At 52.7% G+C, this 18,165-nt stretch overlaps 1 protein-coding gene across 1 annotated transcript; it reads left to right on the top strand.

Moving 5' to 3' along the window:
• Nucleotides 1–472: 472 nt before the first annotated feature.
• On the top strand, nucleotides 473–17,805 carry NCLIV_017060 (putative C2 domain-containing protein; the record flags this gene model as incomplete). The annotated part of the gene is made up of 25 exons (XM_003881898.1): nucleotides 473–668; nucleotides 1,012–1,226; nucleotides 1,676–1,843; nucleotides 2,083–2,200; nucleotides 2,563–2,824; nucleotides 3,280–3,814; nucleotides 3,947–4,192; nucleotides 5,369–5,739; nucleotides 6,042–6,188; nucleotides 6,867–6,942; nucleotides 7,370–7,502; nucleotides 7,771–7,971; nucleotides 8,587–8,737; nucleotides 9,026–9,077; nucleotides 9,323–9,384; nucleotides 10,327–10,477; nucleotides 11,015–11,226; nucleotides 11,766–11,882; nucleotides 12,337–12,565; nucleotides 13,051–13,117; nucleotides 13,446–13,746; nucleotides 14,384–14,571; nucleotides 15,212–16,618; nucleotides 17,254–17,481; nucleotides 17,759–17,805. 25 exons carry the CDS (start codon nucleotides 473–475, stop codon nucleotides 17,803–17,805), a joined length of 5,880 nt encoding a protein of 1,959 aa, XP_003881947.1.
• Nucleotides 17,806–18,165: the final 360 nt, after the last annotated feature.

The following is an 18,165-nucleotide window of genomic DNA, read 5'->3' as shown; positions in this document are numbered from 1 at the left end:
CGTTCTCTCCTTCGGCCTGCGGCATCCGCTTTTCTTGCTGACTTGCCAGAGTCGCCTCACTCGCGGCACCGGTACAGGAGCGAGGGTGCGACGCTGGCGCACGGGGGAAGAGTTGCCGGAGACCCCGTTTCTCCGTCTTTGGACCTCATGCCTGGCTTTCTTCTTTTCGCGTGCTTTGCTTTCCTCTCGTTTCCACCATGTCAGAATCTGCCACAAGCGCCACTCGGCAAGACCGGTGGACCTCCGGGCACCACAAACCGTCAACAGTGTCTTACTTCTGTTTTTGACCGGTTTCCCCCTTTTCTAACACAAACCTTAACCTTCCTGTCCTTCTTGTTCTCGTCTTCCTCTCCTCGTCCTTCTCCGTTTCGTCGTCTTGTTCTCTCCGCCTTGTTCTCTCCTTGTTCTCTCCCTCCGTGTCCTTCGTCTTTTCCTTCTTCTCTTTTTCTTGGTCTTCTTCTGAGTCGGCAAGATGATGAAATTGAAGGAAATGGTAGAGGCCGCCGAGGCCAAGGTGGAAGCGAAGCCTGCGCAGCCCGCCGAGGAGAAGCCGACGGAGCAAGGCGGCGCGGCCGAAGAAGACGTCGCTGTCCCTGTCGAGGGGGGAAGTGGAGCGGAACCGCTCGACCAAGCCGAAGTTGAAAAGATGCTGTTCGACGAGTCTCTCGGTAAACAGGCAACCAAGATGCACACACGAAATCCCGTCAACCTCGCCTCCAAACATACGCATATATATAAATATATATGTATATATATGTATAGGTATCTGTGTAGTCAGGGTATGCGCATCTGTGTAGATGCATGATGAATGCAGCCATACGTCTGTATGCGTATACATACACTTACATCTGTACATGCATATACAGATATATGATTGTATTTGTGTCTGTTTGCATGCGTGCGTACCAAGATGCATATGTGGGAATGTGCATATCTTTCTCGCTGTGGGGAGAAGGGGAATGCGGAGTCGCGTCTCACTTTCTTCTTTTTCCTGTCGATGGTCTCCTCCAGGTGCCCAAGAGTACACATACGAGGAGTTCCTGGAACTTATTGACCAACCGCCAGAAGAGCGCGGTGAGGCCGAGGACGAGCGGAAGCACTGGTCGTATCCCCGCAGGTGGAAAGTCGTTTTGTGGAATCTCCAGATTCAAAACTACATGGACGACAAGTTCTCCGCGTTCATGGAGTTCGAATTCGGAGGCACGCGCGAAGAATGTAAAGTTCACGTGAGCCTCCGCAGCCGCACAGAGTCCAGTCCTGCTCCGATGAAAAAACGTGCAGGAACGAACCCTACACAGCCTGCAGAGAGACACAGAGCGAATGCGCGTGCTGGGCCCGAAGTTTCACGCCCAAATATATGCCTACACATCTGCATGCGTCTTGAAGGATGTTCACATATCTGTCTACATAGATCTCTACAAATCTACCGAGATGGATTCCCATCAACTCACATATCCACATACATATATATACATATATATATATATATATATATATATATATATATGCGTAGAGGCATACTTCTATATCTCTTGATGTACATGAACATCGCCGTGGTTGCATGGGGTTGCTTGCCGGAGTGTGTGTGCGCACCTGCAAAAGAGAAGGGCGGGGTTGGAGGCGAGGACACCCGGCTGCGGTTGCATTCGTTGTGCATGCGTTGACCTTTTTGCAGAAAGGAACGTCGGTTCTGATTTACGCGACGGGGCAAGACAAGAATTATCTGCGAACACCGGTCATCCCAGACGTCAGCAACGCAGGGCCAGTCGACATGCACTTTCGAAAGGCGTTCGAGTACCGTGGATCCTACCTCGACCTCGAGAGAGAAAAGCTGAAAATCAAGGTGAGAACTGGCGAGAGAAAAGAAAACAAGCAAGGCTGCATGTACCTCCGTCGCTTTCCTGGAGGCGACCGCCTAGACGGTTTCTCGTGGACTGTTGAAGCGCCGCGCAGCCCAGCAAGGCCTGGAACGGGGAGATATGCGGGCGCATTTGTGAAGCTTTGTCTTTTTGCCTTCTTTCGAGAGCCGTGAGCTCGTCTCTCCGTCTCGTCCTTTGGTGTCTCCGATCGTGCACCCTTCAGGTCTGGGAGTATCGGAATTGGACACTGAACCACCTCGAGGCAGTCTTCGAGGAGGCGCTCCTCAACCTGGCAACCGGCGAAACGCACGTCGAACGCGACCTCTACAAATTTATCAAAGGTACTTTTTTTGGTTTCCAGTTCAAAAAAGCGCACGCCCGACCGTCCTCCACGGATGGCAAGAGTGAGAGCGCTGAAGAGGCGCCTGGCCGAGGCCGTCTACTGGCTTATCCGCATCGTTTCCTGCCCGTATCTGACGTTCCATAGCTAGCTCTGTACCTCTAACTGTCTGTATCTATCCATATATATATATATATATATATATATGTAGATATGTGGAGATATGTGTACAGACGTGTTTGCAGATATGTAGAGGCACCGAAACATATATATATATATATATATATATATATCTGTTTAAATTTGTGCATGCATGCACCTGTGGTGGTTGTGGTTTGTGTGCGGTTTGCGTCTTTATTGCAGGGCGCCGCTCGCGTCGCTGTCGAATTAGCTTCCACTTGTATTTTCAGGAGTTGTACGACTTTGAGTTGTCTTTCGTAAAGTGGCGACTGGTTCAAATTATGCCTTGTGTGACCCTGCAAGAAAGAATCGCCTCGCGGGAAAAAAGCAGGGATGGCTACACGCGCGAGCAAACGATCGGCCACAAGCGGCTCGCCGACCAAGCCAAATACGCGATTCAACAGAGACAAGTCAAACGTGAAATGCAGAAAAGAGACAGTCAAAAGTAAGAATAAATATTGATCGACACACACACACACACACACACTGCCGTATCCATATACACATCCATCCATCCGTCTATCTATCTATTTATCTATCTATCTATCTATCGATCGATCTATCTATATGGGCGTCTCTATGTATTTTGAGATATCTGTGCATTTCTACGTTTCTGTGCAAAGGTATAGACACTCTCCAATACCCGGGCGCAGCCCTAGATACGAGGGAAAGCCTCTCCAAACCTCAGTGCATTCATTCTCTTCTTTTCTCTCTTCTGTCTTTCTGCCTCTCGTGCTCGCCCCATCGGTCGTTCTCGCGTCTCGCTTTCTCTCCTGCTCGCCTTGCCGCTCTCTTTCTTTCTCTCGTTATCTCTTTTTCGTTCTCTCACTGTGTTTCGCGATCTGCTTTTCCTGTATCGTTTCCACTTTTTCATTCCCGCCGCCAACCTTCCCTGGCTAGAGAGTTGCTACACGACGCTTCGCGGCGGAGTTTGCACGCGCATTCGTCTCGGTTTGGAGCGCGGCGTTCGGACGATGGCCACGGATCCCGCGAGATGCTGGCGCTTTCTGCGGAGCGCACCTCCGCGCGGCTTTCCCACCTCGGTCTGGATGGGCCGATGAAGAGTGCGCAGAACCGAGGACAGCGCTCGTGTTCACGCCTGGACGACTCGGGGAGAGACTCGAGCCGAGCGATGGAAGAGATTTTTCTACAGCACCAGGCGACGATTCTCGCGTCGGATCAACTCGACGAGTTGCCTGCCTCGCTGCGCCCGCCGCCGCCCCGCCGGAAAAAGGGCGACGACAAGAAAGACGGGAACAAAGCTGATGGCCCACAAGTGAAAATGACAATCTCCCTCATGCATGCCAGCTCGATGAACAAAGGCCTAGGCCTCGTCTCCAGTGAACGCCCCGCTCTCGGGATCCCCAGATGGGACAACCTCGGCGAAATCTACTTCCGGGGCACTCTCCGAGACCTCGACTCAACATACATCGAGGTGCGAAAACCGCGCGCGTCTCTCTCCTTTTTGCCTCTCTTTGCCCTTTTTGTCTTTGCTCTTTCGCTTTCTTTCTCCTCCTTTCGTATGCGTTCGCGCCTCCTGCCTCGTTTTTTCTTGTCTTCTCGGCAGGTCGTGGTTGAGGACACGACTGCGCCGAAGGTGATGCGGCAGATCGGCTACGGCCAGATTCCTCTGCGCGGCGTCGTGGACTACCCGTGCCTGCACACCGAGCTCGGGATGCCCATGTGGCTAGGCCTGCAGGCGAAGATGGAGGGATGGGGACACGCGCTGAAGGAGTGGTGCTTCGGCTTCGTCGAGGGTACAGTCATCGTGGCTCACTTGCCGCGGTACCGCCAACTCGGCGAAGTCTCAGAGGTACGCGCTCAGTCGCTCCAAAAACCCCACTCAAAAACGAGATCCCCACCGCCCTCCGACATGCGCGAACCAAAGTCCAAGGATCCACATGCATACATATACAGAAACACGCATGCATATACAGAACACGCATACATATACAGAAACACGCACAAATATACAGAAACACGCATGCATATACAGAAACACGCATGCATATACAGAAACACGCATACATATACAGAAGCACGCATACATATACAGAAACACGCATAAATATACAGAAACACGCATAAATATACAGATACATGCATACATACAGGTAAACGCATATGCAGATACGTATATACGGATACAAGCATGCAAATGGACGCAAACGCGGAAAGGAACCATGAGGAAAACAAGGGGCGAGACAACGCAGAGGAGAGACGGGACTTGTGGCAGCTCTGGCAACCGCGCGGGTTTTTTCTCGGGGATTGTGCGTCGGTCGCTCCCTACCGTGCTTCCGTCTCGGCGGGGATTTCTGTCCCACTGCTTCTTCACCCTCTGCAGTCCTCATGGCCGCGTTCGAACGTGCTGCGTGGAAGAAAGAAGAATTCTGTCTCCATGTACACATCTCTCTCAGATCCGCCTCTCACCTCCCCCTGCGCCCACGTGACTCCCATCGCGTCAGCTCAGCAGCACTCCTTTCTCTCGGGATTCGCCTGTCTCTCTCTGTCTCTTTCTATTCTCTCCCTCTCTGTGCTGCTCTCCCTGTCTCTTTCTATTCTCTCCCTCTATGGGCTTCTCTCCCTTTCTATTCTCTCCCTCTCTGTGCTTCTCTCCGTGTCTCTTTCTATTCTCCCCCTGTCTCTCTATTTCGATTCTTTTCCCCCTGTGTTTCTCTGCCTGTCTCTTTCTATTCTCTCCCTCTATGGGCTTCTCTCCCTTTCTCTGTCTATTCTCTCCCTCTCTGTGCTTCTCTCCCTGTCTCTTTCTATTCTCCCCCCGTCTCTCTACTTCGATTCTTTTCCCCCTGTGTTTCTCTGCCTGTCTCTTTCTATTCTCTCCCTCGCTGTTCCTTTCTTTCCCTCTCTGTCTGTTGTTCTCTCTCTCTCGCTTACTCGTGCCCGTCGGTCTCTTTCTTTCTCTTTCGCTCTCTCTCTTTCTCTGTGTTTTAGGGCGTTTTCTCCGGTTGTGTCGCTGCGCGGTTTGTAGGCCGACAGCGGCCGCGTGTATTTGATGCTTCGAATAAAAGACGTGGACCAGATCGTGACTCCGGACAACCGCCCCGTGGTGGATTCGTACGTGGAGGCTTCCTTCGACGGCACGTCGCGCCGAACGCGGACGGTTCGCAACACTCTGAATCCGGTCTGGGACGATGAAATCACCATTCCGCTGCGCCTGCCGGCTTTCCGCGACATCACCGAGTCGGACGTGACTCGAAAGGGAAAGGTCTGGTTGGACGTCTGGGGAACTGGCCCAGGCTACGTTGACCATCTGGGTGGATGCTGCTTCTCCCTCTACGAAATCTTCTTCAACGAGAAACACAGCAAGCGCAACCTCACGGTCACGCAACGCATCGACCTGTAGGCAGAACACTCCACGAAACACATATATCAATGCAGCTCGCGTAGCTACGGATAGGCGCACATGCCTACTGAGATGCAAGCATATATATATATATATATATATGGAGGTATATGTATGGGGGTATAGAAGCACCTATATATATAGATATAGATATAAAAGTATCTATAGGTATAGGTATCAATAGGGATGTCCGCGTGTGGGCGAGTGGCAGGATTGCGGTTTCGATCGACCGTTTTGGGGCAGAGAGGAGGCCTGCTCGAGGTATGCGTGGCGCGCATGTGCAAATGGGTTTGTGCAGAGAGGCCAACACGCGACAGACCTACGAGGCCCGCGTGTTCTCCAGCTCCAGGCGACTCGCCTTCATCCACAAAGCAGATCGACCGTCCACGATCCAGTTCGAGGCCTGGACGTGCCCCGATATCCTAGAAGTTTCCGGCATTGACAAGTGAGAAGCTGACCCTTGAACAGCCCGTCCACCGCGTTCCCTGCCGCTTTCTCCTGTCTCGACGTTCACATACATCTCTTGATGTCTCCAAGCCTCGACAGTTGTGGCGAGAGCTAGGGGTCTCCAGCGTATCCTTCTGTGCATCCCGCTATCGCGGTCTCTCTAACTCTCTCTCTGTATCCCTCTAACTCTCTCTCTCTGCATCCCTCTAACTCTCTCTCTCTCTGTGTTGCTCTTTCCCTCAAAACACAAATGCGTGCACCGTGGTCGCGAGGCCACAGCTGCACGCGTGCGCACCGGCACACAGCTCGTTTGCATCGCTGCATTCTAAGTCCCCTCTGCGAAACTCTCGTACGAGAACGTTCAAATCCGCGACGGAGATGAACCTTCTCGCTCAAAATGCCATTGCTTGCCTAGGTGCACGCAAGTGTACGCGTGGATTTGCCGAGAGGAAGGTTAGCCCCGCCGTACGGCCAAGTACACCTCATTGCGCGGGTTTCTTTTTGTATCTCGTCCGATTTCACGCTCTTCTTCGTTGCGCGTTTCTCGTCCGAGTTCACTCTCGCGTCTCCTTTGTTTTCGCTGGAAGGCGGGCTCCGCTCTTCCCCGGTCCTTCGGCTTCTGGAGCCGTCCTTCTTTCGCGACTTTCCGTTTCCAGTTTCGTCTCTTCCTGTGCAGGCTGCCCGAGCCCGAGCGCTTGACGACAACCAGCAACCTCCCGGTGACGCTGCGCAAGACCTACGACAATCTTAAGGTTCGTCTTCCTCCGTTAGGACGGTCGGCGCTCTCCTTGGACTCGGCTCGCAAGCTGTAGCCGCTCCTGTGCTTTTCACGGGAAACACCTACGTGCATCGACATGTGAATCTCCAAGCAAAAACATACGATACGCACACATATGCAATGTTTCGGCATCACTCCAGGACGTTGGGTCGGGAACGAGAATCAGTTCTTCGTATACATCGCCTTGGCTAGGCTACGTTGTGCGCGCACATTCATGGGGTCCATGCACATCCCACGCCTGCGATTGGACTAGAAGGAAATGCGTCGCTTTGCTATACCCCGCGCGTCCGCTCCGTGTCGCTGCCGCTCTCTTTGTGGACACACAGGGCGAGGCGGGGGAATTTTATGAAGACGTGGACGCGCGGATGCAGACATGTTTTTGCCACGGCTGTTGTTCGCAGCGCATGTACATGGAGGTGATAGAGGCGAAACGCTTGGTGGACCCAGACAACGGCGTGGGTCCACCGCGTTTCTTCGACTTCGAGTTTCTGGACCAGCGAAAGGAGACACACTACGCACCTACCATGGTCACCCGTGAGTCTCTTTTCGGTCTTACTCGCATCCCCGTCAGAGGGAGAGATAGAGATACACAGAGGGAGACATAGAATTAGACAGTGGGACAGATGGAGATAGACGGGGAGAAAAAAGAGAGACAAAGAGAAGGAGAGAGAGAAAGAGAGAAATCTCGGCTTCTTACCGTCTTTCTCACGGATTCACAGGGCCCTGACCGCTGGCGTCTGACCGGTGGTCTGCGTGTCGCGTTCATCGTGGAGAGAGTCGGGATGTTTGCTTCTTTCTTCAGGCATTATACCTCCGTTCGGCGTGGATTCCGAGAGCTCGGTTTTCCATTACTGCCGATGTGTCCCCTTCTCCATCAAGCGCGAAAACGTCGTCTTCACTCCCGAGTTTACCGTCCAGATAAAATCCGGAAACGCGATGGACCACTCGATTCTCATGACCAGTCTTCTTCTCGGTCTCCCCGCATTCGCCTTTGTTTGCGTCGGTGAGACAGAGGCAGAAACACCTGAAACCCGAAAGCAAGGCTCATTCACAGGTCTCCATATACAGAAGTGTACATATATATATATATATATATATATATATATATGGAGGCACCTGCATGCGTGTTGTGATATTTATGTGGAGATATGGAGATCTGCGTGCATGTGTGTGAATGTAAGACATGGCCATGCATCGGGCGCTGGCCCCGGGTATTTCCTCCGTTTTTTCGGGTGACGAGAGAAAGGTGGAAAAGGGGAAAAGCGGACCAAACGCGGCGTCCGGCCATACACGTACCTCCGCACATACAAACGTGCTCTTAGGTATTTAGATATACATAGGTATTTTGGCGCATACAGCGTTCCGTCGATTTCTACACTTATGTTTCTATTCATACACGTGCACATATACACATCTACATATATATATATATATATATGTATATATATATATATATAGGTCTGGGCCTGTGGTTGGTTGTGGGTAGGTGCTCCCGCTTCCCTCAACACATTGAGTTTTGTGAGTGCGTGTCAGTTTGGGTAATAAAAAGTCGTCTGTGCGCCGCAGCGCGACTCTCTTTTGCGTGACTGGATTTCGTCCTTTGCATTTTGCTGCCCAGGAACTTTATGGGACAAGCACGTGCACTCGTGGGTGACTACCTTCCACTACGACGAGGACCGCGGCTGTGGAGTCGTCAAGTTCTGGGAGACAACAACGGGTCTCGTGTACACCCTGAAGCATCGCTTTCAGGATCCCCACACGCTGCAAAGGTACAAAAAGGAAGCGCTCCGAAAGAGTTGAGACAGTGAAGAAAAAGAAGGCCGAGGAGACGGAACAGGAGCGTCTGCGAGGGGACGAGAACAAGACAACGGGGCGGGGTTTGATGCTGCCGAGATCGGAGAAGAGACGAAAAAACCGTCACGGGAGACCCGGGCGGAAGCGTGTATCTCTGTGTTTGGCAAGTCTCTCTGCTGTCATTCTTCCAGTAGAACGAAAGAGAGAGATTTTTGTCGCAGTTTTCTTCTCGTGACTTGGCGTTTCCCGCGTGTTTTTCTCAGGTTCTCGGCGGACCCCGAATTCGGCATCCTGAAGATGATGAATATCCAGAGAGTAAGGTTTTCTGTGAAAACGAAACAAGATCCACACGAAGAAAGGATCGTCTTAGGAAAGTGGTGATGCTGCGGCGCGCCTTCCTTCTGTCTCGTCTCGCCCTTTTTTATCCTCCTGGTCGCGGTGCTGGATTTCTTCTCCCGTGCCCAGAGAAGCCTCTGGAGAGCTCGCAGAGCGGGGCGGTCTACGCGCGTGTTTCTGGCGCCTGAGTCTCCTGTCTCTGTCTCCTTTCCTCTTTCTCTCAGAGGAGACGCCTGAATATCCTGGGGGTGGCAGCAGAATCCGAGACGCCTGACTACATCTCGCGGTGAGCTTTGCCCTCCACGCGGCGAGGGTCTCTTTTCCAGGCCCGAAGAAACAACCAGGAGATGCAGTCTTCCTGTCTTGCTCTGACAATCCAGACACCTAGCATGTCTTCTTTATCTACATTCTCTTTCAGACGTTTGTACATACATATATATATTCATATATATATATATATATATAGAGAGAGAGAGAGAGATCTGCACATATAGATAGATGAACTACATGTTTACATGCGTAGATACAGTAATGATGTATGCACATGCGTCATTTGATTCGGCCTCGTCGAGGCGAATTTGATTCGTCCATATTTGTATATTTGCAGATAATACGATACAGTCCTGGGTACACACATCTATCGCGATGTCCCCTCTGTATGTTCACATACCTAACAGTCTACAGCTATCTATCTATCTGTCTATCTATCTTTCTATCCTTCTTTCTATCTATCTATCTTTCTATCTATCTATCTATCTTTCTATCTATCTATCTATCTTTCTATCTATCTATCTATCGATCTATCTATCTTCCTATCTATCTATCTTTCTATCTATCTATCTATCTTTCTATCTATCTATCTATCTATCTTTCTATCTATCTATCTTTCTATCTATCTTTCTATCTTTCGATCTATCTATCTATCTTTCGATCTATCTATCTATCTATCTATCTATCTATATCTATCTATCTATCTTTCTATCTATCTATCTATCTATCTATCTATCTTTCTATCTATCTCTCTATCTTTCTATCTATCTTTCTATATGGGTGTGTATTCATCCATATCTACCAATACCTCTCTCTCGCCATCTATCTCCCTCTGTCTCTCCATCTCTCTATCTCTGTCTGTGTCTACCTCTGCGAATCTGAAATCGTGTATAGATGCATAAAGGCAGGTGTGCACGGGGTCCATGGGTCTGTCCGTTCCGTCCCTTTTCGTGTGCAGGAGCGGGGAAGATCTGGAGAAGAATGAGTTTCCGACCGGAGGGCCAAAGCTGCCTTATCGGTCTCTGGACATTATGTTCAACAACAGAAACGTGTGGCTAAACATTCAGGACGCGAACCCTGCCAAGGTTTGGTTCGACGTGTGGGACGTGGTAAGCGACAAGCCGTGAGCGCTTCCAGCAGAGCAGCCAAAAACGGAGTTCACCGATCTTTCCACTGCCGGGAGACTGTCGGGTTGCTGGGAAGTCGCCTGCGTGGACGGCTGACCGAGACCGGCGTCTCACGACACCCCCAGACACGCCTCGCCCCTGTCCAGGGGCCCTCGGGCGGAGACAGTTCACGGGCGCCCAGTCCCGTTCGCTGCCTACGCAGACTGGTCCGTGGACATGCAAATCCACACACATCTATGTAGATCCGTTTTTGTTCACGGAAACGTGTAGGCATGTGCAGAAAGGTAGACCTGTAAACTTAGAAATATATATATATATATATATATATATATATATACATACATATATATATATATGTATATGTATATATATGTATATATGTATATATATTTGTATATTTACATATGTGTATGTATATGTGTGTATGTGTGTGTAACGGGATGCATGCTGATGTGCGCGCAGCGGTATGTAGTGGGTTGTTTTGCCTTTCTGCGCTCACGTTTGGTGTCTGGGTTCCAGGAGAAGTGGTACCAGTTTTCGCCGGGTTTGCACGACATCCCGCCGTGTTTCATCGTTCGCGGCTTCGGGGCGAAGGTGGCCGAATGGCATTTTGACCGAGCGGCGCAAGAAATCCAAGACAAAGTGGTCAGCGACTTGACTGCTTTTCGAGCGACGCGCAACTTGCCGACGAAATGGAACCGCGACGACGTCCTCGACGCTTTCTTGCAAACGTAGGCGAGACCCGCGAGAAGAAGGCGCAAACTCCCCAATACGCCGAGACGCTCTGCAGCTGAGCTCTTCACATCCAATCTACAGAGGATACACTCTTTGCAATGAGAGAAAGAAGAGGGAGCGCGATGGACAGGGAGACACAGGAGATGATCGATACGGCGGCGCAGAGCGCCGCGTAGACGTGGCCATGTGATGGAGGATCTATGCTCGATGTGCAGATGCGTACGCATTCGTGGCAGATGATCTACACATACGACGCAACAGCAAAGCATGCAGAGTGAATACTTATATATATAGGACAGGTATATGTATATTTCGTCTGCTAACCCCCTCTCTGTTTGAGTCGGATGCTGACCAAGGCATTTTGCATTGCCCGCCCGGCGGAAGTCTGAATCTGCTGCGGCTAGGTGCGCCGCGCGTGTACCTGGACCCCGGAAATGTCTTGCCAGTGGAAACGCTTCTACAGCTGGGGGAGCGGGGGCTGTGCCTGGGTGTCCGTTAATGGAGCGAGTTGTTTTTTTCTTTTTTTCTCTTTTAGGGGCCTCGAGCTTCTTCACCAAGCAGCCACTGCGCGCGACGAGGACTTCCAACTCGCGCGTCTGAAGCTGGAAGACTGGAAGAAAGCTTTCTATTCCAAGGTGCCGTGCAGTCACAGGTGAGGGGAAAGAGCGAACCGTGCACACGGCATGTTTTGTGTTTCCTTCTTCTCCTTTGCGCATTTGTCGCGGATCTCGCGTTGTTTGCTCTCAGGAGCCCTCTCCGCTGCGTGCACTCTCATCCGTCTGGGCATCACTGTCTGCGGTGCCGAGTCAAAACCGTCACGCTCCCCCTGGCGTTCGTCCTGTCGTTGCCCTACTTGAGGCTAACCCGCGTTCGCTTTCTTCTCTCTGCTTCCCTCTTGGCGCCTTCCCCTCTCTGTCCGTCCTTCTCTCCTGCGTCGAGTGCTTCATCTTCGCCGTCGCTATCTCCTCGTTCTTCCTCGCCTTCCTCTTCTTCACCCTCCTCGCTCCTCTTTCGAATCTTCATTTTCTTCCATGTCTGGTCTTCTTCTTTTTCCTCTTCCTCTCGTGCGTCGATTCTTTCCTCGGGTGCTTGCTTTGTTTCTGCAGAGTTCGCGGCGCGCCGCTGCACTTTAACACCTACGATTCAAAGACGATCAGCGACTCAATCATCGCGAACGTCGACTTTGTGGAGTCTCGGGACCGCAGCGCCTTCTTCTGCCTCTCCGTCATGCTCTACAACCTGCCAGGCGAACTCGTCTCGACTTACGTCTACGTGTGTGTAACGCAGAAGGTGACGGAGAGAGAGCGAAGACGCATTCTCGCGCAAAAGGAGAAGGTGAGCAATTCTAGGACATTCTGGGACCTCAACGGCCTGCTGCCGGAGAGTGCAAGACTCGCAGCCTTGCCAAGAGTGACGGCGATCACCGAGGAGCCGCAGCGGCCTCCAAGTTGCCTTGGAAGCGAAAAGCGAGAACAAGAGATACGGAGAAAGAGAGAGAGAACACGAGAGATACAAGAGAGAGAAATGAAGGTAGAGAGATGAAGATAAAGCGAAGAAAGAGACAGTGGGCCAGAGAGAAGGAATTGGTCGCTCACGGTGGGCCAATTCCGAGGGAGAAGCGACGAGAGATGTAAAACGAGAAACCGTCAGACAGGTCTCTGCCGGCTTGGGTTTACGGGGGTGTGCTCGACAAAAGGGAGAGCGTTACCCCTGATGTTCCCCGTGAGGAGCGAAGAGTATCCTCACCACGAAAGGCACTTGGCACCCCCTTGAGAGCCTGCACGCATGCAGACTGTCCTCGTTTCTGCGTCTCGTGTCAGCAATCCCGAGAAGACGCGCAGAGGAAAGCCAGAAAGCACCGACGCAAAGCTGGCCAAGCTGGAGCCGGTAAGCTGGAGACGCCCACGAAACTGAATGTGTCTCTGTTTCTTCCCTGGGCTTTTCTTCTCTGTCTGTTTCCTTTGCGAATTCCTCGATACGCGCTTCCCTCGACTCTCCGCCTCTTCACATCGATGGACTCGCTCCTCTCGCGTGTGCCTCCGCTTCGTTTTTGTCCCTGCCGCAACACACAAAACTGCTGAGCGCCGGAGTGAGCGGGAACCGCGCTCGAGGCTGTGAACGCTGGAGGCGTCGCTGTGGAAGAGAGACCAGGAACGAGCGGCATCTGTCATCGCGTCTCCTGGCGGTTGCGTTGCCACTGTGTGCAAAAACAAAGGCGCGCCGGAAGACGGCAAGGAGGGGGACGAGATCGGAAACGAAGAACCTGAAGACGCAGTCGCAGTTGTCGCTGAAGGCGAAGCTGTGGCGGGAGGAGAGGAAGGGAAGGACGGAAAGAAGCACAAGAAGGTCGTGAAGAAGGAAGGCGTTCCGAAGGTGAAGAAGCGGTCCTACGAACACGTGGAGGGAACGGAAGTCGCGGCGATTGCGATTGAAAGAGATTTCTTCGGCGAGTCTGAAGCCCCAGACTTCAAGAATCTCATGAAGGACGTCGAAGGCGCCATCAACGAACACCTCGGGTACGATCTTCTGTCGGCCTTGTCGAGAAGTGTGACGGAGGCAGATCACCGCGGGACGTGCCTCTGGTTTTGCCGTCCGAGACGACCCTCGAGGAGAGAAACCGAGGGTCTGTCTCGTTAACGTATGCATGCACTCCCACCAATATACATATATAGATATATATATTCATATGTGCCTGCAAATATATGTGCGTCCATTTCCTGCTTATGAATCTATCTGCATGATTGAATGGGTGAATGGGGACGTCCAGAGTCGATAGGTCGTTGGTTCAGTCGTTTTGGAGAGAAGCCTTTTGCACCGTCGGTAGCTGAACCGGAGGAGATGGAAAACACCAGCGAGTTCCGCGTAGGGGTAATGCACGCATGCGAGACAGCAACTCACGGATGCCAGATCGGTCCGCTGTGTGCATGACGCGCCTTCGAGCGCTTTTCGCGTGGTACTCTGCGTCTCGCACCCCCCCCCCGTTCCGCTGCCTCTTCTTCCTTCCTCTTTTTGTCCCGTCTTTTTTTCCTCTTTTTGTCCCGTTTTTGTTTCCCCTCGGGGCCTCCTTTTTCTGGCGTCGCTTTCTCCCTCGGGAGCGACTTCGGTGCCCCGAGCTCCGGACGTCTCCGTGTGGTTTTTGCGTTTCTCCGGCAGTCTCCCGCCCGGCCGCGTCCGAGCCTTTCAAGCGCGTTTCGCAGAGAAGCGAATCGTCTTTGCGATCGGGCCTCCGCCAGAAGGCGGCAGCGACGAGAACGCCGTACCCTCCGCAGCTCTGATGGAGAAGCTCCGCGAGCTTCTGCCCAACATGGCACACGAGGAAGGCCGCTTCCAGGAAATCACCGGTGAGAAAACACCTTCCACGCGAGTCTTCTCGGGTCGCGGGGTGGTAGGTGGCGTTGGGTGTGGAGTGCGGCAGTATCTCGTCTGGCCCCGCTACGACTCCCCTTTTTGAAGCGTTTAAGCGTTGTCTCCGCGTTTCCTCGTGTGTGTGTTTCTGCCTCATGTCGCACGGGTGCCGGCTGCTCTTTGTGCCGCGTCCTTCGCTGTCCCTAGAGGTCGCAAGACCGCCTCTGAGCGCGTCTCCTGGTCCTCTCTTCCTTTTTTCGCTTTTTCTCTTTTTCCCGTCGTGGATCCTGAGCCGCTATTCTGAGTCGGTGTCCTCTCCTCTCCTGTTACACCTCTGCGTCCTTGCTCCCAGTCTTTCCGCTTCCGCGCACATCCTTGCGTAGTCCTCTGGGGCCACGCTTCGCCGCCTCTCTGTGTGTGACTCTCCCTCGCGTTCTTCTGCCTCTTCCCCTCTCTGTCTCCCTCTTCCTCGCTCTCTATCTCTATGAAGTTATCGCTCTTTCTCTTCCTTTGTGTTTTTTTTCTGTGCCTCTCCCTGTCGCTATCTCCATTGCTCTGCCTTTGTTTCTTTCCCTCTTTCCGTCTCTCTGTCTCCCTCCCTCTATCGCTCTTCTCATCGGTATCTGTGCTCTTTAGGAGGCGGCGCGAGTCTCCAGTGGGACGGTCCAGGGTCTAACATCCTGACGCGGATTTTGGAAGAGAAAGGCCACGGCGATGAAGGCGGTGACGGCGAAAAGGCGACTTCGGAAGGAATCCCGGCGAGCGATATCCACATCAACGGGACAGTTGTCGCGCCGGAGACAGGCGATGAGACGGGCGTCGAGAAGGACGGGAAAAAGAAGAAGAAAGAGAAGAAAGAGAAGAAGGAGAAGAAAAAGAAAGAGAAGAAGAAAAAGGAGAAAGACGGCGAAACAGAGGGCGAAGCAGAAGAAGCTTCTGTCCCCGCCGGTGTCCCTCCAGTGCCTGCAGCTGTCGATCCCGTTGTCCCCGAGCCGGGTGGTTCGGAGGACGGGGAGAAGAAGGAGAAAAAAGCGAAGAAGGAGAAGAAAGAGAAGAAAGGGAAGGAAAAGAAAAAGAAGAAGGACGGCGAGGCAGATGGAGACGCAAAAGAAGCTTCTTCTGTGCTCCCAGGTGTTCCGCCTCCGGTTGTTCCTGCTGCTGTCATCCCCATTGTCCCCGTCCCCGTTGGTTTCGAGGACGGCGAGAAAGAGGAGGAGAAGAAAGAGAAGAAGGAGAAGAAAGAGAAGAAGGAGAAGAAAGAGAAGAAGGAGAAGAAAGAGAAGAAGGAGAAGAAAGAGAAGAAGGACAGCGAAACAGAAGCTGAAGCACAGACAACTGCAGCGGCTACTCTGGTGCCCTCTCCTGATGCTGAGGCGCCTTTGGTTGTCCTCACGCCGGCGCTGACGCCAGAGGAGAACGGGTCTCGTGTACCAGCTGCGCCGGCAGTGGCGGAACCGAAGCCGAAAGCAGGTTTGTCGGTAGGGGTCGCGATGCTGGCGGCAGCGGCGCGGTCGCGGCTACGAAGAAAAACGATTGCCGAGAAGCTGCGAGCTGCGTCGTCCTCGTCGGTGTCGAGCAGCGAGGACGCGTCCGAGTCGTCTTCGTTTCCGGACCGGTCGCCTCCCTCGTCCCCATCTTCCTCTTCCTCGTCTTCCGGTTTCTCAGAGGCTGCGGCGAAAGCAGGCGTCCTGCGCATGCGCCTCGAGGAGGCGAATGCTCGCCTAGCAGCCGCCAGGCAGAGACAGCTGTCCCCGTCTTCCGGGAGTTCCAGAGGAGACTCCTCTGGGTCTTCCGAAGCGTCGTTTCTCTCCAGTGAAGACGAAGAGGATTGGGATGCGCTGTGGCAGAAGCACAGAGCGACAGTGGTCGAGAGACAGCAGAGGCTCCAGGCGATGGTCGCGGGAGTCAAGGCCTCCTACCAGCGTCTCGAAGAGGAACACAAACGGATGGAAGTCGTTCGACGCAGAGAAGAAAGGCTGCAGCGGCAAATTGAAGAGGAACGCGAACGTGCCGTCCAGCAACTCAAAACAGCCACGCAACAAGGTAAGACTCAGAAGGAGACAGGAGAGAAACAGAAAGGGGCGAAAGGAGAGAAGGAGAAGGGAGAGAACGAAGGGGGAAAACGAGGGAAAGCACAGAAAGAGAAAGGGGAGACGGGAGAGGAAGGATAGAACGAGAAAGGGGAGACAGGAGAGAAGGGAGAGAAAGAGGAAGGGGAGAAACAGGAAGGTAAAGCTGAAGCACGGGAAGAGAAAAAAAGTCCGAGAGCATGCGGGTGGAGGCCAGAGACACACGCAGAAGGCGAATTGGGAGACAAAGAGGGGCGACGCGGTTTATCTTTGTTCTTTTGTCTTTTTTTCTTCCTTGTTCGTGCATCGCGTTTCGTCTGCAGTGCAGTGATGCCCGTGTATTCTCGTACCGAGGAAAGCGACTGCATCCTGACTCGTGGCTGGTTCGTGTTCCTGTGTCCCTTTCTCTTCCGTGTCTCCTTGAGTCTTTTCTTTCGCTGTCTTCTCTCCTGTCTTCATCTCTCCTCTCTCCTCTTCTATCTCCTTATCTCCTATCTCCTTTTCTCTGCAGTCTGGTCCTGGTGTTCGTCCATCTCTCTTTGCGGGTTGTGCATCTCGTTTTTGGTGCCTTTTTCTGAGGTGTGCTTTTGCCTTTTCTGCTGTCTCCAGCGAAGGAAGAACTGGACAGAGTCGCTCGGCAACCGCCGCCTGCTAGGGCTTGGTCGGGGGCGACTGTCCTCTCGCGTCCGCAGCCCGCGGCGCAGACAGGGACGGCTTACTCGCCCCTTCCAGATGCGGAACCGGTTGCAGAAAAAGGCGCCTACGACGGTTGGTATCAGGCCTCCGACGGCTACTACTACCCCGTCGAGCAGTCTGAGGAGCGCCTGGCTCAAGCAGGTGAGAGCGAAACAAGGGCGGAATCGAGAAGAATCAAATGAAGTTACAAATGTTCAGAAAACACACGCATGCCTACCGGCCAACACCAACCGTGCTTATATATATATATATATATATATATATATATATGCGTGTGTTTATGTTTCTCTGCGTGTGTGTATAGGTCAGTGTACGGGCACAGAAATTCTTTCTGCAGAAGAATGCGTGTGTGGCTCGGTGTGTGTGTGTGGGATCGGTGGAAGTGCGGGGCGAGTGGTTTTTGTCCTGATGAATGCAGGCGCCAAACTGCGGCAACAGCAACTGCATCTGGTCGGCCGCCCGTGAGAGAAGGACGGCTGGGAGACCGAGCCGAGGAAACGCGAGACAGGTGGGAAACGAAGAGGTGAAGAACGGGCTAGAGAAGGATAGAAGGAAACAGAGACGGGAGGAATGCGAGACAGGAGGACGGCACACAGGCGAGAAGGCTTAGAGGGAAGTCTCGCCTGTTTGAGGGAGAGAGACAAAGTGGACGTCGAGACGGAGAAACGATTTCCGAGCAAGAGACAGGGAAACGTGAGGAGTGATTTCGAGTGTGTGGCTTCGCTTCTTCACCGAGGATCGCCATTGATGCCTCCTGGAGCCTGGGACACTTTTGGTGTCTCCAGTCGTTTCCAAGCCCAAAAAGCTGCACTGCGTTGGTCTTTG

This window comes from Neospora caninum, chromosome VI (genome assembly GCF_000208865.1).
Source record: "Neospora caninum Liverpool complete genome, chromosome VI".
Taxonomy (NCBI): Eukaryota; Apicomplexa; class Conoidasida; order Eucoccidiorida; family Sarcocystidae; genus Neospora; species Neospora caninum.
This window is presented reverse-complemented; position numbering and strand designations above follow the sequence as displayed.